General features: G+C 35.0%; 2 protein-coding genes across 6 annotated transcripts; both read left to right on the top strand.

Moving 5' to 3' along the window:
• The first annotated feature begins 3,291 nt into the window (after positions 1–3,291).
• Positions 3,292–11,629, top strand: SOS3 (Calcium-binding EF-hand family protein). The gene is made up of 9 exons (XM_088963116.1): positions 3,292–3,785; positions 7,436–7,594; positions 8,190–8,272; positions 8,372–8,431; positions 9,017–9,125; positions 9,308–9,360; positions 10,400–10,480; positions 10,576–10,688; positions 11,093–11,629. The coding sequence occupies exons 2-9, from the start codon at positions 7,516–7,518 to the stop codon at positions 11,172–11,174; spliced, it is 660 nt and encodes a 219-aa protein (XP_088819242.1). The 5' UTR covers positions 3,292–3,785; positions 7,436–7,515; the 3' UTR covers positions 11,175–11,629.
• A 2,456-nt stretch (positions 11,630–14,085) lies between these two features.
• LOC148880965 (uncharacterized) lies at positions 14,086–23,877 on the top strand. Of its 5 annotated transcripts, none has more exons than XM_088963100.1 (6): positions 14,086–14,510; positions 14,726–15,177; positions 18,826–19,020; positions 20,355–20,384; positions 20,498–21,607; positions 23,109–23,877. In XM_088963100.1, the coding sequence occupies exons 2-6, from the start codon at positions 14,743–14,745 to the stop codon at positions 23,658–23,660; spliced, it is 2,322 nt and encodes a 773-aa protein (XP_088819226.1). In that variant the 5' UTR covers positions 14,086–14,510; positions 14,726–14,742; the 3' UTR covers positions 23,661–23,877. The 5 variants fall into 5 exon arrangements, with proteins under 5 accessions (XP_088819226.1, XP_088819229.1, XP_088819228.1 ...); XM_088963103.1 differs by having other exon boundaries at positions 14,088–14,510; positions 18,917–19,020; XM_088963102.1 differs by having other exon boundaries at positions 14,088–14,510; positions 22,948–23,877.
• The last annotated feature ends 563 nt before the right edge of the window (positions 23,878–24,440 follow it).

Below are 24,440 nucleotides of genomic sequence, written 5' to 3'. Positions count from 1 at the left end.
TTAGCCATTTCTATCTTTACTAACAATAATTCTTATTTTTCAAACATATTTTTGTTTAATATGAAGAATATATAATATTAATGCATGTTCAAATTTTTCTATCAAATTTATAAAAAAATTATATATTTTTATTTGTTATTATTTAATTTTTGAGATAATAAAAAATTCTTATTTACCAAGAGTAAATGCAATTTCAATATATTGTTTGAATATTGGTTTTTAATATTATGATCAAATAAATTATACACACACACACACACACACACACACACCTTTTTTTTTTTTTTTATATATATATATATATATATATATATATATATATATATATATATATCATTTATGTATACTATATTTTATTTTTTGTTTATTTTAAATATGTTATTTATATTGCACTTTAGTAAACTTCTTATATGATGAAAACAGTTGAAAAATACTTATATTTTTTGTTTTTCTTTATTTAAACTATTATATTTTCTTTTCCTTTTAATAATTTATTATTTTTTTAAAATTAAATTGGGTCATATCAGATTCGAATATCCATCATATTGATCATATTCATATTTGAATCAATACTTATGAGATCCAATTAGATATTCTTTTCGAATCAAATACAAATCCGATCTAATCTAATCCGTTTGCATCCCTACCAAACCACTTGCCACAATAACCTGCCTAATTAAATCATTGAACCATTTGACATGGTTGGGTCATGTGTTAGACATTAATGCTCTTTATTTTTTATCCTAATTTTTATCCCATTTCTATCATTAATGAAAATAATTATCATTAATCATACTTTTTTATATGATGAATATGTAATATTATAGAATGTATCAAATTATATACAAATTTCTACATTTTCTAGAATTTTATGTATTTTATTATTTAATAATAATATCATGTGTTGATCCATTTGACATGGATAGTTGAGCTACTAATCCACCACTTGGATGGAAAAACCATTTTTTCTTTTTTGATTGATTTTAAATCATATATTACATTTTCATCATCAATAAAAATAATTCTTATTTTTGCATTTATTTTTGCACGTGGTAGTACCAAATGATGATGATGATAATAATCATTAATCAAAGGACCTTACTAGTTTAACCATTAACCTATTTAACCAGGAAAATGGACTATGATTAAGGCATTAATTCATTTTTTCTTCATGTTTTAGTCATTTCTATCTTTACTCTTCTCATTTTTTCAAACATATTTTTGTTTAATACGAATAATATATAAATTAATGTATGTTCAAAATTTTTTATAAAATTTATAAAAAAATGTATATTTTTATTTTTTATTATTTAATTTATGAGATAATAAAAAATACTTTTTACCGAGAGGAAATGCAATTCCAGTATATTGTTTGAACATTGGTTTTCAAAATTGTGGTCAAATAAATAATTTATATATATAGTATATATATTATTTATATATAATATACATGTTATTTATTATTTATTTGTAAATACATTATTTATATTATATTTTTGTAAACTTTTTATATGATGGAAATAGTTGAAAAAATACTTACATTTTTTGTTTTTTATTTCAACTATTATATTTTTCTTGTTATTTTAATAATTTAATACTTTTTTAAAAATATTAAATCGGATCATTTCAAATTTGAATATACCTAATTCAAATATGATATGATCTATTTGCACCCCTACCAAACCACTTGCCTACGATGATCTAGCTAATTAAATTATTGAACCATTTGGCATGGTTAGTCAGATCATGTGTTAGACATTAATGCTCTTTATTTTTATCCTAACTTTTATCCCATTTCTTTCATTAATGAAAATAATTCTCATTAATCACAATTTTTTATATGATGAATATATAATATTATAAAATGTACCCAAAATTATCAACAAATTTCTATATTTTATAGAATTTTATGTATTTTATTATTTAATAATAACATCCATTTGACATGGATAGTTTAACCACTAACCCATCACTTGGATGGAAAAACCATTTTACTTTTTTGGTTGATTTTAAATCATATATTCCATTTTCATCATTGATAAAAGTAGTTCTTATTTTCACATTTATTTTTGTTTAATATGGTGAATATATAATAATAAAATTGTATCAATATGCTTTATACAAAGTTTTTTATTTTTTTTAGTATGTATGTATGTATGTATGTGTATGTATATCTTTAATATTCGTTACTTAGTTATGACATCATAGATTGGCCCATTTGACCTAGAATGTTAGATCATTACCTACCATCCAGATATGGAAATAGTTTCATTTTCAAACTGGTTTTAAATTTTGCATTTCATTTATATCATTGATAAAAAATTATTATTTATCATACTTATTTTATTTATATTATTAGTATATAATATTATAGATGTGCCCCAAATTGTTTCATTTTTTTGTACTATTATATTTTAATTTTTTTTAATTATACATCATGGGTTAACCTATTTGACCTGAATGGTTGAACCACTAACCCACCCCTAGATAGGAAGATGGTTTAATTCCTCATCGGTTTTAAGTTGTATATTTGATGTCCATCATTAATAAAATTATGTCTATTTTGTCATAGTTATTTTTTAATATGACAACTATATAATAATATAAACTGTCCATTTTTTTTCAAAATTTATTTATTTTTTCTATATTTTTGTATTTCTTATATTTCTAAATTCGTATTATTTATTTATGACACCATGTAATTATCCATTTGACCCAAATGATTGAAGTACTTACCCATGACCTAGATGGAAAATGTGATTTTATTTATAGGTTTATTTTAAAAACATAAAAATTTATTTTATTAATGATTATTATGTATGGATTTATTAGTGGACTTTAACGAAGATAAATAAAAGTATTTTTTATATTTCTAAATTTGTATTATTTATTTATGACATCATGAAATTATCCATTTGACCCAAATGGTTGAAGTACTTACCCACCACCTAGATGAAAATATGATTTCATTTTTATGTTTATTTTAAAATATAAAAATTTATTATATTAATAATTATTGTGTATGAATTTATTAGTAGAATTTAATGATGATAAATAAAATTATAAATGTTGGATTTATTTAATGACTTAAGTATAAAATTTGATGAGAGATAATTTAACTTATTAGATGGGGAAAATCTCTCGATGAAATGGAATATGTAGGTTTGGACAAGGTTCCTAGTGGGTATGAGATCCGAACACTACGGATTGGTCAAATTCAAACAACTCAAATGTGAAACATTTTTTCGGATACTACCATGAATATGATACGCACAGTAGCAGCGTAGCTTTAATTAACAGTGGACCCCCACATTTCATCATCTCAACGTTCAGTCAGTCGTTCACGTTCCTCAAACAGACCGTATTATTATACGAATACGACGGTACGACTACCATCGTTCATTTGCTCTAAACGGATTTACGGATACGACGATCGTAGAATACAGGGGGGGAAGTGGGGACGGACAGAGCGTACGTGGTCTGGATGTGGGAGTCTGGTTCCTGGTACGAGCCGACACTCGACAGGGAAAAGTTCAACGTACTCTCTTTCTTCTTCTCTTTAAAGAAAAATTAATTAAGGGGCGGGCAGCGACATTGAAAACCAGAAAAACCATGATGGTTAGCAGAGAAAGTCACAGCTCACACAGAGATATTATAGCGAGCGAGTGAAGGAGGGTGGAGAGAGAGAGAGAGAGATAGAGATAGAGATAGAGAGAGACGCATATAGAATAGAGGCTGAGAGAGCGAAGAACAGTTAGACCTTCAAACTACAAACCAACAATCAGGTCAGTTCAAATCATATTAGATTTTCATTAAATGCCAGCGTTTTTGAAAATTGCTACTTCTTTTTCTGCAACAGTAACGGTTTTGATTAAGTGATAGGTTCTTCGTTCGTTTTGTTCTTTCTAAATTTCTGCAATTCCTAAAGCAGTTCAGTTAGTCGTTGGAACAGGGAAGATCTCCTCCTCAGAGAATTTTATCGAGGGTTTCTTATTTCATTTACGATATTGAATTGCTGAATCCAGTATACGGACCAAAGAAGTTGAAAATTTTCCGAACAGCCAATTGCTATTACAACATTAAACTTGAATCCGATTCATATTAACTAAATTTTACCACTCTACCGCGCCTTTTCTTTTGCCCGGAGGTTTGCTTCTGTTTAGCTTTTGTGTACTACATTATGGTTTACTGTTAATTAGTTATTAATATTATTAAGAGTGGAATAACTGAAAAAAAGCACCTTTTTTCTACTGCTGGAGTCATACACCTTTAATGTTTAATCTGACTCAAGCAAGATTCCCCAATATTGATTTGGGTTTTCATTCTCAAATCTTTTAAGAGGATTCTTCTCCATTTTGGTATTTGGGCATTTAGACTATAACTTTTGGGACTCCTTGGAGTTGAAGTAGGTATTTTGGTCCTTTTACGTCAATTGATTCCCAAATCACAACCTGGTCTGTGTTGAGAACATGTCTTTTTTTTTTTTTTGGCTCAGTTTGAGGGGGTTAATTTCAATGTTTTCATATTTTCTCTCTCTTCTGCCCCTTCTTAATAACAAGTGATCATATACCCCTATAGGAGCATAATTCACATTAAGGGGGTGTTGGGTACTGTGGCCAAAAAATGGTGGTACGTTCCAGGCCACTGAGAAATGGTGTATTTTGGAACACACTACGCCACACCAAGCGTTCTGTATTGTGGTTATGTGGTGTGTTCCAATGCCTTGAGATTTGGAATACATGAGTTATTATTAAAATATTCCAAATAATTGTTTGATGAGTGTTCCAAGGTGTGGTGGGTTTTGGAGAATGAGATTTTGGTGTGATGAAAATATTGGGATATATTCAGTTCCATAATACACTATACACTATAGCTCATCCCAGAACACATCACAAAGTAAAAGAATGCCATTATCTGTTGTGCACTCTGGAACCAAACAAAATGAGCCACAGTCATGTCCAAGGTGTGGTGGGTTCTGAAGCATGAGATTTTAGTGTGGTGAAAATATTGCGATATATTCAGTTCCAGAATACACTATACACTATAGCTTATCCCAGAACACATCACAATGTAAAAGAATGCCATTCTCTGTTTCAGTTCCAGAATACACTATACACTATAGCTCATCCCAAAACACATCACAATGTAAAAGATTGCCATTCTCTGTTGTGCACTCTGGAACCAAATGAAATGAGCCACAGCCATGCTACAGAACACCCCCTAAATGTCCTTTCTATTCATGCAACTTAGGCTCAGTTTGGAAGGAGTACAAATACAAATGTGTAAGTGCAAAACTTGTATTTTGTATTATTATGTATGTATTTGTACTGTACATATTTGTATTTGTACTCTTTCCAAACTGATCCTTAAGGGCAAAGCAGAAACTACTTTCCAAGGTAGCTTGTCACTGATAATTTTGCATTTAAACTGGAAAAAGAAAATAGAAAGAGTCTTATGTGATTGTATTTCCATGGAAAATAGGTAGACCACATTATCTAACCATCCAATTCAGGTTTTTTACTTGGATTATTTGGACTTGGTTGATTTTGTTTAGAGCTGTTGATATGGCTTACCGATTGCTCTTAATGTACTGAAAATCCTAACCTATTGTAAAACATAAAGAAATTTGAATCAAATTGGGTTCTGAAGTTGCAAATTGTAAAGTTGTTCATTGTTTTCTATAAATTTATCAAAATTTAAAAACATTAGAAAAGTGATTTTACCCCATTTCAATCTATATCTACCATATATATACTTAATAAAACTATGACGGTTTACCACTTATACAAGAAACATATGATGATGTGATCAAGTTTACCTTGAAATCCAATTAACCTACATAATGATTCTTTAATCTTAATTAGATGGAAGCTGAACCCAAATAAATCTTAACTTTAGTTTTTTGGAGAAGGTGAAAGGAGATAGGAGGTGGAGTGGGTAAACATTAATTAGTAAGTTGCAATTATTGAAAGAAAAGTAAAAGGCTGGAAGAGATTCATTTTGAAACATTCATAGAAGAAAACATGAAGTACTGCAAAGGTGCCATTCACTTGAAAGAATTGAGTGAGAGAAGGCAGAAGAGCTAGGAAGAAATTGAAATGGTGAAAGTGATGAATGCGGATAAAGCCAGTGGGTCTAGACGGCTTTAATATGACAATTTTAAAACATTTGGAGCATTGTTAAAGATGTTAGGATGGCTAGTATATTTCAGGAGGGAGGTTTTTTGCATAAGGTGGCAAATGTATCTTTTATTATGTACATACCAATAAAAAAAAGGAAAAACTCAAGTGAAGGATATCTGACCTTTTAGTTTAATATCCAGCCCCTATAAAATCATAGCACAGATATTATCTGTAAAAATTAAAACGGTGATGGATGAAATTATAGGCCATGGATTTTGGAGAAAAATGGAGCTAGATTTTCTCTTGCATTTCCTCAGTTTTGCTTTTTCATTTTGGTGAACAGTTCATCTACGGAGTTCTTTCAAGCATCTTGGGGTATTAGGGAAGGTGACCCCTTGTCTTCTTTTCTATTTGTTTTAATGGTGGAAATTTTAGCTCCATGTATTTAGAGGGGAACTGGTGCTGGACGGAGCTGGAGGAATGCATAAATCTTCTTTCCAAGCTGGAGATTTTGATACTTAATTCCAGTGACTCAGAATGGTGGAAAAAAATGCAAGGATGGAAGAGAGAGGGCAGAGATAAGATCTTTTATCTTAGGGTCGATTTGTATATATGTACTTTCTGTTGTATTTAAATTAATAAAATTGAAAGTTATTGATAAAAAAAGAATGCAAGGATGGAAAATTTATATGGATTTGGAGCAACCCAATTCCACCAAGAGCGGAAGTTTTTTCATGGCTGGTAGCACTTGACGGCATCTTAACTTTAACCATTTGAAAGCTAGAGGATTGCAGCTTTCGAACAAAAGTGTTATACACAAGAAGCAAGAGAACACTGGTCACCTGTTTTTATTCCTTGGTGAACAGTTGAATAGTTTGTGGTTGAATTGTTTTTATTTTCATTACCCAGTTAGCCCTTTGGAACAATTTAGATTTCTTAAGAAACAAATTACCCACTTTGGAGCATGTATATTTGAATATATAGTGGTGGGCAATAGATTGTACAGGCTTGTAGTTTGACTTATGATAATTGAAACTTCAAGTTCATATGGGCATGTATCAGCCTATCAGGTGGGTTATCTGATTGTTTGCTCACTACTACAACAATTTGTTTTGGTCTAGTTCTATTATCTGATTGGATTTTTTTTCCTGGCACCTCCAACAAGTGACCAGACAGATGTTTTGGATTGTTGTAAACCACATTTCCTAATGTTTTAGAATGAGAATACAAGTTTCTAGTTCCTGATATTATACAAACTTAAGCACATTTTGATGCAATGTCATTGAAAACTTCCCTTGTATGGATATTGGCAGGAATAAATTTAGAAAATTGTCACTAGCATAAGGGACAAGTACTTGCCATATAATCTTATATCAGGATTGTGCTTGTTTTTATGGGCTGCTTTTGCTCAAAGCATTCTAGACAAACACCTGGCTATGAGGAGCCTACTATTCTTGCATCTGAAACATCTTGTGAGTATATTTTATTTCTTTTCCTCTAACTTCTCGGCAACTGTATGTTTTAATTTCATCCCCGCATTTTCCAAAGAAGCTTTAACTTCCAAGTTTTTCCCACTCTAGTGTAATTTATGAGCACATATCAACTATACATTTGTATTGGTAATGATAACGACTTCACTGAATTTAAACCATTAACATACCATTCTTCTGTTTAAAGATATGCTTGAGTCAGGAGACTCAGGACATCTGCATGTTATTGGTACTTAGTGTTGGATAGGTCATCAAGGCCTTTGGTCAACTGGACATTGGGGCCTGACCCCTATGGATGTGTCCAATGTATATGACATGGTTAGGTTAGGATTTAGGTTGGCACATGTGAGTACCATGGAGTTAAATCCATTCTAGACATCCATACAGTTTTGACATAATTGCAGCCTGAATTTGTTTGGCAGGTGGAAATCTGATATGTTGTGTGCATGTAGCAGTATAGAAATGTATCATGCTTCTTCATACTGTGTAACATCTTCTACAGCATGACAGTTGTGACCAATCATAATTTCTAATGGTTATATGTAGAAAATTAAACTAATACTTTCCTCCATGACAGTCACTGTGAGTGAAGTAGAGGCTTTATATGAACTATTTAAGAAACTAAGCAGTTCAATAATTGATGATGGGCTTATTCACAAGGTATTACCCCTAAGGTTTGCATTCTGATACTTTGAGCACTTTGAGTACTTTGAACCTCATACTTCGAGCACTAATTAATTAATCTATCTTGGTGTCCAGGAAGAATTCCAGTTTGCACTTTTCAGGAACAGCAACAAGCGGAATCTTTTTGCAGATAGGGTGTGTAATATTAGCTCATTAATTTTTCATTTTTATGGGGTTTAAGCTTATTTTATTTGTTCCCTGATAGTATGAATAATTTGTCTAGAAGTTCCATTGGATTTATGTCCTTATTCCTTTTCTTGGAGGTTACCCATAATTCTGAAAAGCTATGAGCTGCTATCTTGGAGGTTACAGAGGTTCTTGTAAATATTTGATGGTCTTACATTAGAAAGCTTAGAACATTGAGGTGCTTAATTATTTCATTATTGTTTGTCTGCACCCATAGTATATTATTTTGTTGATATATGCACAGTTAAACTTGTTATTGCAGTATTTGAATACACCAGCAACCTTGCTGCTGCTTCTTAGTTGTCCTATGTAGTATAAGTAATGGGTGGATAAGATTAAAACCTCCAAGAGATAATGATTATTTGGAGTTAAATTATTAGCACTAATTGTTCCACGTAGTTTGATTAGGATGAACTGCATAGGGAAGTTCATTTTTAATTGTATTCAACATTTTTTTTTTCTTTTGTCACAATATGCATGTGTCCCGGTTTTCTTAGTTGTGTAATTGCATTGTCTCTTGGATCTTTCATGCAGATTTTTGATCTGTTTGATGTCAAGCGCAATGGAGTTATTGAATTTGGAGAGTTTGTTCGATCATTGAGTGTCTTTCACCCAAACACTCCTCAATCTGACAAAATTGCTTGTAAGAAATTACTTGCCATAATATATAAATTTAGTTTTATTTTGATGTTTATCATTTTTTTTTCTATTGGAAATTTCAGCATTTTCTATGTGATGTTTCTCTCTTTGGGATCATAGTTTCTTTTTCATGCCATCCTACTCAGTATGTTCCTTACTAATAATTTTTACAAAATATTGTGGCAGTTGCGTTTAGATTGTATGATCTAAGGCATACCGGCTATATTGAACGTGAAGAGGTAGTGCTGCAATTTTTTTTTTCTATTTATTTATATTTTTTTTGCTGTTGTACATTGTATTTAAGGCAATGCAGTTATAGCTTTGTTGATTCTTTATTTGTTCATCATCTTTTCCCAACTATATGGAGTCAGCTACATGAATCCTGTTTCACCATTCCCATCTGTTTAATGCCATATCCATTGTTTGTTCCTGTTGAAAATTATGCACTGTGCCTCTGGTTATTGTTTTGTTTTAATTCCACATTGAGATGGTTATGGTTGTGGAATGCAGAGAAAATGATCATGATGAAAACTGCACTATGATGCAACCAGACCAATGGGCCCCAAATCGTGTGTCCACATGCTCAACCTCATTGCCTTCTCTAGAATGAACTTTTGCCAAGACTTACATACCTTTTCTAGTTCAAGCTGCTGTCCTACTTGATATCAATTGTAAAGCCTATTTGACAACTCCTATAGGTCCAACTTGGAAGAGTATAAAGGCATTTCTTAGATATTGATAGCTATTTGAATTGCAAATTAAGGTTTCCCTGTAATGGAACCTTCCACTACCTACAAAGATACATGCCATTCCATTCCAACTTAATGATAATTCTGCATTTGCCCTTGCAGCTTTTGAATTATTTTGAGAAGAGAAACTTTCTTACATGGTATATAAAACTGATGAGAATGATCTGCACTATTTTGTTCGCTTTTCTCCCCCCTTAGTTTTTGTACTTCTGTTGATATTGATGCAAAGTTCAAGTACATAACTTCAAATCAAGTGCTTGTTGAAACTTGCACTAAAATGTTTTAGCACTACATATCTTAAATTTATAATCATGATATATTTTGCATAAACTCTTAACCTGTGTACAAGGATGATAAACATATGTGCATGATTTGGACTATTTTTTATTGAATTTTTTGACTCCATATATCACAAGTAAAATACTTTTTTGCATTTATAATCATATCTTGAGGTGAGTCTGTGCCTGTTTATTATTCCAGTGTGCACACTTCTAATTCTGAGTAACTATTCGTTTTTGTCACTTGGCAGTTGAAGGAAATGGTACTGGCTCTTTTAAATGAATCTGATCTGATTCTTTCAGATGATGTTGTTGAAACAATTGTAGATAAGGTGTGTATGCTATCGATGAACTGTAAAAAATGGCTATTCACAAACCACACATTGTGCACTTAAATCCTATTTATTTTCTTTTTGTCTCTTTGCAGACATTCATAGATGCTGATTCAAAAGGTGATGGAAAAATTGATATGGAAGAGTGGAAGGAGTTTGTAGCACGGAATCCTTCTCTGATGAAGAATATGACTCTCCCATACTTAAAGTGGGTCCTCTTTTCTACATTTTAGTTTGCATATTACGTGCCAACTTGCAACCTATGATTTTGCCTTGACAGTTCTCTCCACAAGTTGTTTGTCGTGCATTGCATACTTTATGGCCCGTGGGTTTAGGTGATTACAAATTTTTTTCCCCTTAGAGATAGATAAAGGTTTAACTTTTAGATTATTAGAGTTCTGTGAACAGCTCAAGCATGCACCTCTGCTTACCTGATGATATCTATATAACAGCCATTGGGGGTAGATTATAGTAATATGCTACTCATCTGAAAGCAACAATTTAGATATGTGGATGAACTGGGCCATGATTAATTTGCTGTGCATTTTCTACATTTTGTGTTTATCCTTGCAGAATCTCTGATCTGTTTGTAACTTTGTTCCCATACTTCAGGGACATAACCCTAGCGTTTCCCAGCTTTGTGGTAAACTCTGAGGTTGAAGATTCAGAAATGGTGACTAATGTACAAGGGTGATATCAACGTCTCTCTTTTGACTTGAGATGGTTGAAACCATGAAGCAACTTGGAGGAAAGTCATGTTCATATGGTTCACCTCTAACGTGATGGGTAATAAGATGAAAAGAAGATTACAGAGACGGGTACAGACCAGCTAAAGGTCTTGTCACCACCACCTCTGTCATCTTAAACTCTCACCAGCTAAAGGTCTTGTCTCCACCACCTCTGACATCTTAAACCCTCACGGGCGTTCCTGTGATATGGGGCAGGTATAAATTAATTGTAGAAGGTTTAGTTTTTGGAAGTTGGATCTACAGAAATCAGTTCGAATCCATTTCAAACGTGTATATTTCGGCAGTTCGAAAATGGAACATGAGTAGTAACTAATAAGACACCAAGGATGAGAATGTGTAATCCTGTTTAGTTACAACTACCCGAATGGAAAATAATGATATTGTTGGTTTATTTCCATTATATCCATAATTTCAAGTATTCATTGTACTGCTATTGTTAACGTATTGTTTCCCTTTTCTTAAGGCCGTGTTTGGTTGCAGTGCAAATAAATTTGCACTTGTACAAATGTAAAAAAAATGCAAATTCTTGTTTAATTTTGTTTTGGATTTAACTTTATTCTGTACTGCAATCAAACAAAATAAGCTGAAATTTGGAACAAAAATAAGTCCGAATTTACACTTAAATCATTTGCACTGTCGCAACAGTTCAAATTTATTTGCATTGCAATCAAACACAGCATAATGCTCAGTTTGGGAAGAGTACAAATGCAAATTTATTCAGTGCAAAGCCTTTATATTGTATTTCTAAACCTTATATTTACACTGTACATATTTGTATTTATACTCTTTCCAAACTGAACCTTTTATTTCATCCCCTCTAATTCGCAAGGAATTCTGGCATAGTCTGCATCATCGACCAACATAGTTACTTGCAGACCATGGTATTCTGCATCGACTAACTGTATTCAAATATGAAGTTTTTTTGGTAGGCGACCATAATATTCAAATATTTACTGATTTAGATTGATTCCAATCCAAACCTGGTTCATTGATACATGTATTCTTATCTTCTATCAATGGATTGGATATTGGTTTAATCTCACCCAACTCAATATAAATCCATTATGGATGGACAGAGTTCAATCCAATCCAATAAATACTTTGGACCATTAAGTCTGGACAATTCAATATCTTTTATGTTTAATCTGTCCAAAACCGATTCATTGCAGCCATACCTAGAATGGAAGATCAAGTATAGAAAACCAAACCTTGCAAAACAATTCTTTCATCCAAATTAATTTTATAGGCATTAGAGGGTCTCAAAGACTAAAGTTTTTAAAAAGCTTTTAATGTTGGTGTATTTAAGCATATCTAGATGCACCGATATGGATATGATATATGCCGATATTTTGATCCTTTTGCCTAGGGCCAAAACAAAATAACCTGTGTAACGTGTTCTTGCTATATATTGTCTACTGATGAATGGAATTGCTTGCGGGCTTAAAAAAACACAAAAAAGAACAAAAAAAAAAACTTGTTAAGTTAGCAAGCTATATATGTGGACAATGGAATTGAACACGTGGCCAATCCAGAGATCCCACATTTGATGGATAGTTTGGATAAGCCACAATGTCTATACTTGGCCTTAGGATTTAAAAAAAAATGATAATATACATGTATGTCATTATATATGTAAATACATACATACAGATATATTTATAAAAAAAATCATCAAAAATCTAAATCGTTTAGATTCGATCAGGTGGATTCGGATTTGACCCGACCAAGATATAACCAATTCACTAGGAGTGCAAATTGGGTGAGCTGGAAGAGTTTAAAATCTAACCGAAGCCCAGTCCTAAATATTAGGCCTAAGGTCCTAGCCAAAATTTTCAACCAGGGCCCAACCCAAATTGAGAGTTGCAATACTTGGATTTGAACTGGGGGCCATGCTAGGCACGAGTTGGTTAATGGGATCAAGTGAGCCTATTAGGCCCAGTGTAAATACGTGTACATATATATGTATAACTAGTTGGGCTAGGCTCGGATTGAGCTACCTAAAGGCTAGGCCCGGGCCAGCCCAAAAATAAAAATGCTCGAGCCTCGAGGTGTTGGACTGGATCGGTCCGGACTCTGGTTGGCCCACCCAGGTTGCACTCCTACAATTCGCACAGGCACAACCGCGCGAAAAAATGTATTTGATTACTTTGTCACGTACACGTGTCAATGAGCAACATTTTAAGTTTAAATTAATGGAAAGTGTGGAAAACAGAGCTGACACCTGTCTCCAGAAAAACCACACGGTCCACGCAACTTGAACTTAAGCGGTCAACTAGACTTTCCCTCCAATGTCCGATCACGTCTCTTTGGGGCGCCAAAGTGATAACATGGTGCCAGTGCCACAAAATAAAATGTTCCGTAATCGCTACGTGTCAATTCTCTCAAGGGCCAAAACGAAAAAAATATCTCTCAGGCCAAAACGGACATGTCCACAGGTTTGTGGTTACTTGCTTTTATAAATAAATAAATAAATTCTAATTCAACGTCCCAAGATGTTGTTTGAATGGTTGAGATGCGAGAGACGACCTCCGTTTGATGGTCCCAGAACAGAACAGCCTAGGGTTTTTCGTTAATGGTTGGTCCATTTTGTCTTTTACCGACAGAAAGCAGGGGCCTTTTGTGTGATAGGACACTGCCGGTCCCCTGAGGTACCAACGACATCGATGATCTACAGGTCCTATCTGTTACAATCTATCTACAATGGGATCGGAATCTTTCTTCATCATTAATCCTGATTATCTGAATCGAATATGCAGAAATAGAAAGGTTCTGATCCGAGTGTACGGGACATATGTCAGTAGGCGTGGTAGCACCGTAGCACTTAAATAAAACAGATAGAAGAATACAAAAGTCTTCGGTGGCAAAATTCCAATTTCGTTTCCCGCATTATGTTTTTGGTAGGTCCGAACCGAAGCATTGTGGTGGAACTGTGGAAGAACTGCGGACCTAGATCTTCTCCACATCCATCGGCTAATCCCTGTTTGATACTTTTGAGTTTGATTTCACAGCCACAGCGATTATTTCGACGAATAAACCACATTTCGTTTCGGATACAGATATTTACCTCTTCGTGATCCATCATTTCGAGTTCTTCAAGATATTCTGATTCCGACAAAATTCTGATAATCTCCTGTTTTTGTTGACATGTTTGATTTTTATCAATCACGTCCAACCATTCTGCACTCCTAGGGTTCTCGATCCTACTACTTTGGAGATCGGCTACCTTAATGATTTTCAATTTCTCTTAGAAGTTAGAACCTATGCAGAGAGTTTCTTAGCAAGTGAAGTAACTTTTGTCCTTTGGAATGCGATCTGTTTCCCATTTTTATTATTCTCCTCTCAGCATATTTACATTGTCTATCGTCTTAGACCAGTAAATTTTTACATTCTACGTTCTATGCCTTATCAGCAGCAGTCATTCACTCCAGCCCTGTTATAGCTCTGTTTTTTCACTAACGATTTTGTGTGATTTCGTGCTGTCTTGTCGTCATTCCAGGTTTCTCTTTCTGTGTAATGCAATCGAAGACGAACAAGAAGAATTTGAAACGTGTTCGATCATTCCCCTCCGATATGACTTTAACTGATAACTCAGTCGCCCAGACCCATGATGATTGCTTCCTGTTCCCTGTCGAAGAGATTGTCCAGTATCCGTTGCCAGGCTATGTTGCTCCTTCTTCCATCACTTTTAGTCCCGATGATAGTTTGATTACTTATCTATTCAGCCCCGATGGCATTTTGAATAGGAGGGTTTTCGCTTTCGATCTAAGGACCTGTAAACGAGAACTGTTTTTTAGTCCTCCCGACGGAGGGCTCGATGAGAGTAACATATCCCCAGAAGAGAAGTTGAGGAGGGAGAGACTGAGGGAGCGTGGATTAGGGGTCACACGATACGAATGGGTCAAGTCTATCTCCAAGAAGAAAACGATCATGGTGCCTTTGCCAACTGGGGTTCGTTCTGTAATCTTTGATGTTCATTATGTAATTGAATTGTTTCAATTTTAATAGAATTCTTCAACCTTCCAATATTTGGCTTTTATTACATATGGAGGCAATTGTGCTCGTTTTGGTACTGCAGTAGCTAACGTATAAAGCCTTCCCTTCAAAGTGGTGTACTTGCAGCGAAGGGATAAATCTGTCTATCTTCCCTGGCTCTTGTATATGCATAGTGGAACAGATTCAATTGGATCGACCCAACCGATAAATCAGTTACTCCCTTGTAATCTTCTAATACACTCGTATGACTGTCATAACCGCCGAATTGAGGCAGCGTTTAAGAAACCTTTTGACATTATTTATACGTGCATGGTGCATCCATCATTACCGAAAGTGAAACGACTATGGTCCCAAGTCTAGCAAGATATTAAATTACATTTCTCTGATTCTTCGCTGTCGGACTTGACTTATTGGCTCCTTCAAAATTTGAAACCCGGTTCCTTGGCTACAAGTATTCTGTTCTTTTCCTGAACTAAGTGTGTTATTTTATCAGACCATGCAATAGAATGTGATAGATTTGATGGTTGGGTCACCTCATAGGGTTCACGTTCTATGTTTTGTTTCCTCCATTGTTTTGTCAATCACCAATTGCCCCAAACACATCCCATTTATATAGAGGAGGTTTGACCTACAGCTTTGTCTAATTCTCTTTAGAAAAATGCTTCTTGAAGTTTATATGCACATAGAACCATGCAGAAGTAGTGTTATTTATCAGTCGTTGTCATAGAAGGTAGAAGACTGAGAGCATAGATTTCAAAGGGTGGTGGATCAATTAATATGTGCAAAAGTTGTCTTAGTGGAATCATTTTGGCACTAATTGATTTTATACACAAGAATAGGTCAGGAAGCAGGGCAGCATTATGCCTTAGATGATCTCAATGTACTTTACAGACAGATGTTTCCAACTGTAAGTATAACAATAATTTCCTAGCGTATGACAATGATGTGGTTTCTTATAAAATGGCAAATGCATGCAAGCATGCAAGGAGAAGTTCTAAAACACCAGGGAGGCAGTTGGGATACATTTTAGAAATACATAATGAAATGCCTGCAAATTGCTTGAGAAATGCCTCTGTGTTTGTTTCCATGTAGAAGGGCCATAAAACAGAGACTTTACAGGCTGAAAATTTTATTTTTTCTTTTACAGTGAAACTAGTGTTGCCTTAGTGTATGTTGCTCTTTTCCATTTTTTGTGTTATTGTCTTCATCCCAGAGATTGGGAAGGCATAGAGAGCATAAGTACATCAAGTGATTCCCCCAATTCCCCAAAATAATTCCACCCTGTCCACCCCCTGCTTTTCTAAGGAATGAAGGAATGGCTATGAACCCAACTGAACTAATTATACATTAATTCTTTTATCTCCTTAATAACATTACTAAATAGCCACAGAACCCTGTCCCCATTTTGCAGCCAGCCCACAACCACTTTGGAATCCCCTTAAATTATCAGATGTGTGAAACTTAGATCCTTTAATGGGTTCAGCCCTTGAAGGCTGCCAACAGCTCTTCCCTAATAGAGTTCCTGTAACCTGGTCTTGAAAATAAGGCTAAGATGTCTCCACTTTCATTCTAAAGGCCCCCTCTCTCCAATTCCTGACTGACCAGGGTTACCCCTGTTTCATCCATCATAGTTCAGCTTTATAAATTGTGCTGTAGAAGTCCAGCTAGCCTTGACTGCAGCCTTGTATGTGGAGGATGAAGCCCCCATTGCCAGCCTTAATTGATGCCATCGATGGTAAAGTCTTGTAATGCTAGTCTCATCACTAGCATTACAAAGAAGGCAAACAGCACACACACAAGAAAATAGTCTCTAGGAGGAAAGCACCAAATGATAAAATCATGCTTAGAAAAGTCAGGTTTGACTTCGTCAAGCAACTTAGTCAAAGCAAGAATCTCAAGAATTTCTGCAAAGATAAGGATATTAGTCTTTCAAAGGAACATTACACCACCAGAGATATCCCCAAAACAAAAAGTTGCCCTGAGCATAAAAATCATACGGTATCGGTATGAATCATAAGAAACAAGAGAGGAAACCTGGAATTGCTTCAGACAGGAAGCTAATGTTGCTTTTGCATTTACCCCAGCATCCCAGCCATTAGCATGCAATACTCCATACCCACCCCATGCCACTTGTCTTGGTCCAATGGAAGCCTCTGAAGCCACTTTCCTTATAAGGTCATGTTTTTTTATCTCAAGTTGCCTACTCCCAACCCTCCTAGTTTCTTGCTTCTACGCACTATCCCCCAACTAAATGGTCCTTCTTCCCTAAAGCTTGATTTTCTGGTGTATGGGTTTGCTATGCACTACAACCTCATAGTCATAGGTCTCTATCTTGGTATTGTGTGGTCTTCACATCATTGCATGTTCTGTTTCCCCACCACATTTCTATCCTCTTTTGTTGTAATTACTGACTGTAGCCCAGGGTCTGGGGAATGGGACCAGGACAAGAAAAATGCTAGAGTTCTTGAACTTTATTAGTCTCTCCTGGAATTGCCTCTTGTAGTAGAGAAAACCTAGGAGATGCTATTGGGAAAGAACCATGGAAGAAGATTTGAATTATGATGAATATGTGGATATGTATAGAACAATTAGTGTAGTACATAAACAATTTTTCTCTTAACTATTAATGTTTTATTCATATTTGGATGCATTTAGGTAGGCAATGTTGCATTAGGTCTTTCGTTCTCTGGATTACTAACATTTTCTTTTCATTCACTCATTAAGATGCTACAAGGACATGTTGTTATTTGTAAATGATACGAAAATGCTAAGGCTCTCACTAATACCCATGTTTCAGAAAGTTAATACAATAAGCCTTTCCTACTTTAATAAAACTACAATCTAATACTATAATTTATGTAACGAATTAATTGTATATTGATCCCGGTGTACTTATATTCCTTAAACTAGTGTTTATCTGTCTTGGACTCTTAATAGTGTTTATCAGTACAACGTATTGCCATGAGAAGTGAAAGCATTTCTATCATCATCATCATCTCATCATCATCTATGCCTTGTCCTAACATGAATCCTGTTCCACCATTCCATTTCAGAGCCATATCCATTGCTAAACTATGGGCCTTTAATTTGTATAATCTATAATTTGAGTAAAAGAATCATGTTTTCTTTCTCTGTCTCTCTAAGATTGTTTCTTATAGTTTTTATTAAAGCTTGTTTAATTTGTTGAAATTTTTATGTTCAAGTTATCAAAATTTATTCCTTTACCAATTTTTGTGATAACTGCATGGCCCAAAACCAATGATCATGCTGCTTATTCTCAACTTTTGTCTATCGATTTTAGTTGCATTTTATGTCTATGATTTGAAAATAACATGTTTGGTGTTCAGATTCATACTTTTGGAAGTTGAAGCTCTTTTGTCTTATCCCTTTACCTTTTTGTTTGTTGTTTTTAATCCAGATGGTTCTCTTTAATTATGTGATGCTCTGACAATGCAATTGGTTCTTACTACACAATTGCTTCACTAAACTTGTCGTTTTCTTGCTTAGGACTACTGCTATCAGTTTGAATCTGAACGTGTTCACTCTTTCCCTTTATATTTATACTGTATTGAACTTTGAGTGACTTGGATTCTCTACTGTCAGATCTATTTCCAGGATCTTTCTTGTTCTAAGCCAGTGCTTAAGTTGCCTAGCACACCATGCTCACCTATCATTGATCCATCTCTCTCTCCAGATGGAAATATGCTTGCCTATGTAAGAAACAATGAGCTTCATGTTTTCAACCTGTTGTACAGCACAGAGAAACAATTAACATTTGGAGCTGAGGGAAATGCTCTGGTGAGCTTTATTTTTCTTGGACATCACTTTGTTTAGTCTTTATTTATTTATTTATTTGCTGCTGTTATCATTGTTTCAAGTGACAAAATGATGATAGTCATATTTTTGTATCGATGTTGTGTTCAGTTATACTTTACCATACTTTGGTTACATAAGATCAACTAGACTGCTTTAGTAGTGGACCTTTGCTTTAGTTTTTTCTTTATTTTTGTTATCTGGCTTGATAAAAAACAATTTTGGGATCTTATTCAGTATTTCTCTTAGGTGGTATTTGTAAATCTGAAGTCTAATACCTCTGAGGTCTGATAAAATCTTATTAGGACAAGAGCTTTTTTTGTCTTTAATGGGATCTGTCTAAAGTATGATTAGACTATCATGCTAGATTTGTTGGCTCGAGCAAGGTTCAAAGTATCGACACAAGCCGGTACGTTGGTACTTTTTTTTAAGTTTTATTTATTTATTTTTCAAAACCGGTTCAGAGGGGTCGGTTTAAGGCTTGACTACCCTCTGAACCATGGTCTGACCCGAGACAACCCCTGGAGGGGCATATCGGTATTGAGAAGCCATCGGCACGATACGTATCGGCTGATACGTATCGATACTTTGAACCTTGGGTTCGAGTGGCAATTACACTTTCCTCTCTTTGAGCATGGATATGAGAAAGTTCTAAAATGTTGAAAGAGCAAAAACACCTGTATAGAATATTGATGATTCAATCACTTATCAGAGTAAAATTTCGTATGTAAGTGGGTCTATCTGATGTGTAAGAAAATGGACTAAAAAGGGGGATAACCACTTATCTAATTAGTTTCGGACAAAATTGTCAATGGTTCAGACTTCCAAAAATCACCTTATTGTTAGGTAGAAAATTTGGGAACCTCCCAACAAACCATATACAATATACCTCCATAATACGGTGGACATATCTAATTAGTTTCAGACAAAATTGTCAATGGTTCAGATTTCCAAAAACCACCTTATTGTTAGTTAGAAAATTTGGGAATCTCCTAACAAACCATATACAATATACCTCCATAATATGGTGGAAGAATGCTGGGGTTATGGGCTTGAACTGTAATGGACCTTTAAGTCACAAGGGCCACATTTCAAACAAGGATTTAGTAGAAAGATGCTAGTTTATGGTGTTAGTTTTGTAAATTTATGTTTTATGGGCTCCACAATGGAATGACCCTTGCTGCATTTTATGTTCTTTTTGATGTGCATGTAAGGTGGATATCATTGGATTTCAGAGAAATTAAATTACTTGGCTCAGAAGCAATCTTTTGATAGTATTTTTGAATTTCACTTTTGTTTTTCTTTTCTTGTTATTTCAGAGTCATGGTCTTGCTGAATATATAGCCCAGGTGAGACTCTCTCTTTCTCTCTCATGATAATATATATCCTTTCTTTTCGTGTTTATGTATGTAGTTTTTCTGGGCAAAATTTTTCTCAGATTCTCAATATTTTCTTGCTCCAGGAAGAGATGGATCGAAAGAATGGATTCTGGTGGTCACCGGACAGCAAATACATTGCATTCACTGAAGTTGATTCATCTGAAATACCCCTTTTCAGAATCGTGCATCAGGGTAAGAGTTCAGTTGGTTCAGATGCTCAGGAAGACCATGCTTATCCATTTGCCGGAGCATCAAATGTCAAAGTCCGGCTTGGAGTTGTTTCTGCTTCTGGGGGTCCAATTACTTGGATGGACATTCTTTGTGGAGAAAAAGATCAGTCCATCAAAAATGAAGAATATTTGGCCAGAGTCAATTGGTTGCCTAGAAATATTCTCATCGTTCAGGTTTTGAATAGGTCCCATTCCATACTGAAAATCCTGAAGTTTGATATTAACACAGGCCAGAGAAACGTTATATTGGTAGAAAAAGGAGATCCATGGATTAATTTACATGACTGTTTTACACCTGTGGACAAGGGAGTGGATCATTTCTCTGGGGGATTTATATGGGCAAGTGAGAAAACAGGTTTTCGGCATCTTTATCTTCATGACATTAATGGAGATTGCTTGGGACCTCTCACTGAGGGTGATTGGATGGTTGAGCAAATTGCTGGTGTGAATGAAGCTGCAGGACTTGTGTATTTTACTGGAACTGTGGATGGACCTTTGGAATCTAATTTGTATTGCACAAGCCTGTTTCCTGATAGGAGGTACCCATTAGATGCACCACGGAGGTTGACTCATGGCAAAGGGAGGCATATAGTTGTGCTTGATCATCAGTTGCAGAGGTTTGTTGATGTTCATGATTCTTTGAGCTCTCCACCTAGGGTATTGCTTTGTTCATTGCATGATGGAAGCTTAATAATGCCTCTATATGAGCAGCCATCCACCACTTCACGATCAAAAAAGCTCCAACTTCAACTGCCAGAGATTGTCCAGATACCTGCTAATGATGGGACCATCTTATATGGAGCCTTATACAAGCCTGATGCAGATAGATTTGGACCTCCACCGTACAAAACCTTGATCAGTGTGTATGGTGGGCCCAATGTCCAGCTTGTTTGCGACTCCTGGATGAATACAGTGGATATGAGAGCTCAGTATTTCCGGAGTAAGGGCATCTTAGTATGGAAGGTTAGTACTTTCACAGGTGTATCTTAAAACTAGGTTTCTAGTTTTCTTTGTAAAGACAGATTGAATGTTCTATTATTGCACGCTTGGTTTTTGAATATTTACCAACTGTTTGCCAGTGTCCTGCTTGGGTTATAAGGCGGAAAAACTTCCAAAATCCCAATTGCATTGGCAGTACTCTAGACAGCAGTCACACAATAAATCTTATGTTATTAGTTATTGCGTAGGAAATTAGTTATTGCGTAGGAGTTTATTGGCCTATTGACTCCCATCACACAATATATCTTATGTCATTATATTATCGTTTAAAATGCATCTTTTATGGAGCACCTCTAGGTGTGGATTTTTTCATTAGAGAAACTCAGTTCATTCTAACTTGTTTCTTTAGTTATTTTATGAATCAGTTTGTTTCCTTAGTTGAATAGAAACTATAAACTTTTACAAATGATCTGACATGCAAGTATCAAACATTAATAGTAGAATGGCAGTAAGACTACATAGCCTATGAACAAAAGTATTAATAGTAGAATACCGTGATGTAGACCACAAGTTGAGCCCTATCGTAGTGAATAAATTACTACATTACTGAACCTATAATATGGTTCTTCATACAAAATATGATATGATTAGCACAAACTACACCTAAAATTGGCCACCCTATTTAAAGCACAAACATGGGGCAAGGCAACACCAATTAGGTGCCATAAAACCTAGGCGAGACACCTTGCTTGACAACTATGATTGTAGAGAGTACACATTATTTGGATTTCTCCCAAGGAACACTGAACACACGGGGTGAGATAGAAGGGGCTGAATATTAGGTTACTGATAAAAAAGGGGCTGAATATTAGGGGATCGGATTTTTATTTGATACCACTGACTTGTACTGTCTAGGCCTAGAGTATTGGGTCTTATTTGGATAGCTTTGATATTTAATTGCTTTTCTAGTGCAGATAAAGTACTTAGTTCATGGTATATTTCTCTTGTTATTAGCCTTTTATGACTTGATTAGCAATCTTTTATAACCATCCAAATGTTTTCAGCACCTTTTTTTTAGTGGCCCAGGCCATGCCTTGCTTAGAGGATAGAACCAATGGACAGAAATGAAGATCAGGATCCACACAATCAGATGGGTCCTGCACTAAGCGATATTTTCAACAAGTTAAGCAGCAGCACAGTCAAATGATCCTAGTTAAATTTGTTGGATTAGAAAGTTAAGACAGAGTATCCAACGGTTGATAGCTATTATTTGAATTCCAAGAAAAAAAAGAACAATAACTGAGAAGCTGAAAATGATCTAATATATATCTTTTTTTTGATTTTTTGGACAATTGATCATTCAGGTGAGACCTATTTGGTTGTGGGTCCAGATCCTCCATACGTGTGGCAAATGGCAATTGAAGGGAGGGCTCCTCATCGAAGTTATTGTAGTGAGAAATGCCTTGTTGTAGCATTTCTAAAATATTATTTGTTAACAGAATTGGTTTTGGTTTTACTTTTACAGTTGGATAACAGAGGGAGTGCTCGACGTGGAATCAAGTTTGAGAGCCATATGAAACACAACTTTGGGCGCATTGATGCCGAAGATCAGCTTTGTGGAGCGGAGTGGCTGGTAAAACAAGGGCTTGCGAAAGCAGGGCGGATTGGCTTATATGGGTGGAGCTACGGAGGGTACCTCTCGGCCATGGCTTTGGCCAGGTTCCCCGACACATTCGGATGTGCAGTGTGTGGCGCCCCTGTGACAGCATGGGATGGGTACGATACGTTTTACACAGAGAAGTACATGGGGTTGCCCTGGGAGAATGCTGCGTGTTACGAGTATAGCTCGGTGATGCACCATGTGCACAAGATGAGAGGGAGGTTGTTACTTGTGCACGGAATGATGGATGAGAATGTACATTTCCGGCACACTGCAAGGCTCATAAATGCAATTGTTGCAGCTGCAAAACCCTATGAGCTTCTGGTTTTTCCTGATGAACGCCACATGCCCCGCCCCCTAAGAGACCGTATTTATATGGAACACAGGATTTGGGAGTTCATAGAGCGGAATTTGTGAAGAATTTCTGTTGTGTTGATCCATTCCCTCCTCACCTTTTCTTTCTTTTCATTTTCCTTCTTGGTCTTCTAATTAATTTTTATCTTTTGCTGTTGTTATGTTATTATATGCCTTACTTCTCATGATCTCATCTCATACACAGCCATACAGGTACCGCTGCAATAATATAAATCTAGCCCTACCCTATATCATCCACTCATATCAATTTCAAATTCAATGCCGCCTTTATCGATGCCCATCAGGCATTGTGGAGGTACATTTGTACTTAATTTTAAACATTGAAAATGTTAAAAAAAAAATGGTTTAGGGCTTTAGGCATGAAGTATAATGTTACAAATTACAATTGTTGTATAAATGCCATTAGTTGCCATTGGGCATCATATAGGATGAAATGCATCCTCTGAAGTCTGAACCGATGTTTCCTCGAAAGGTTAGTTTTACATAACTTGAGATGGTGCAGTAAAAATGGACAAGTCAACACACTTTTACGGTGTTTACGTGGCGATAAAATGGCTTTGTAACACCATGATTCCAAAACCATGTTTTTTTTTTTTTTTTTTTACAACGCTTTATATTGTGTAATTAATTCCATTTATTACTAGTTTTTCGGTAATTAACTCGATCAACTCCATTTGACTAAATTTATACTCACTTCTATACAAAATTTGTATGCTGTAGGTGGGTTTTACCCATTTGAAGACTTGTTCAACCTAGTTAGTGGGTTATGAGTTGAACATTAAATTTTTTATACTGCTTTTATCTATTATTTATTTTTAGCCA

The sequence above is a fragment of the Nelumbo lutea genome, chromosome 1 (genome assembly GCF_056320005.1).
Source record: "Nelumbo lutea isolate HS-2025 chromosome 1, American lotus-T2T, whole genome shotgun sequence".
NCBI lineage: Eukaryota > Viridiplantae > Streptophyta > Magnoliopsida > Proteales > Nelumbonaceae > Nelumbo > Nelumbo lutea.
The sequence above is the reverse complement of the archived record's forward strand: the minus strand, read 5'-3'. Positions and strand labels throughout refer to the sequence as shown.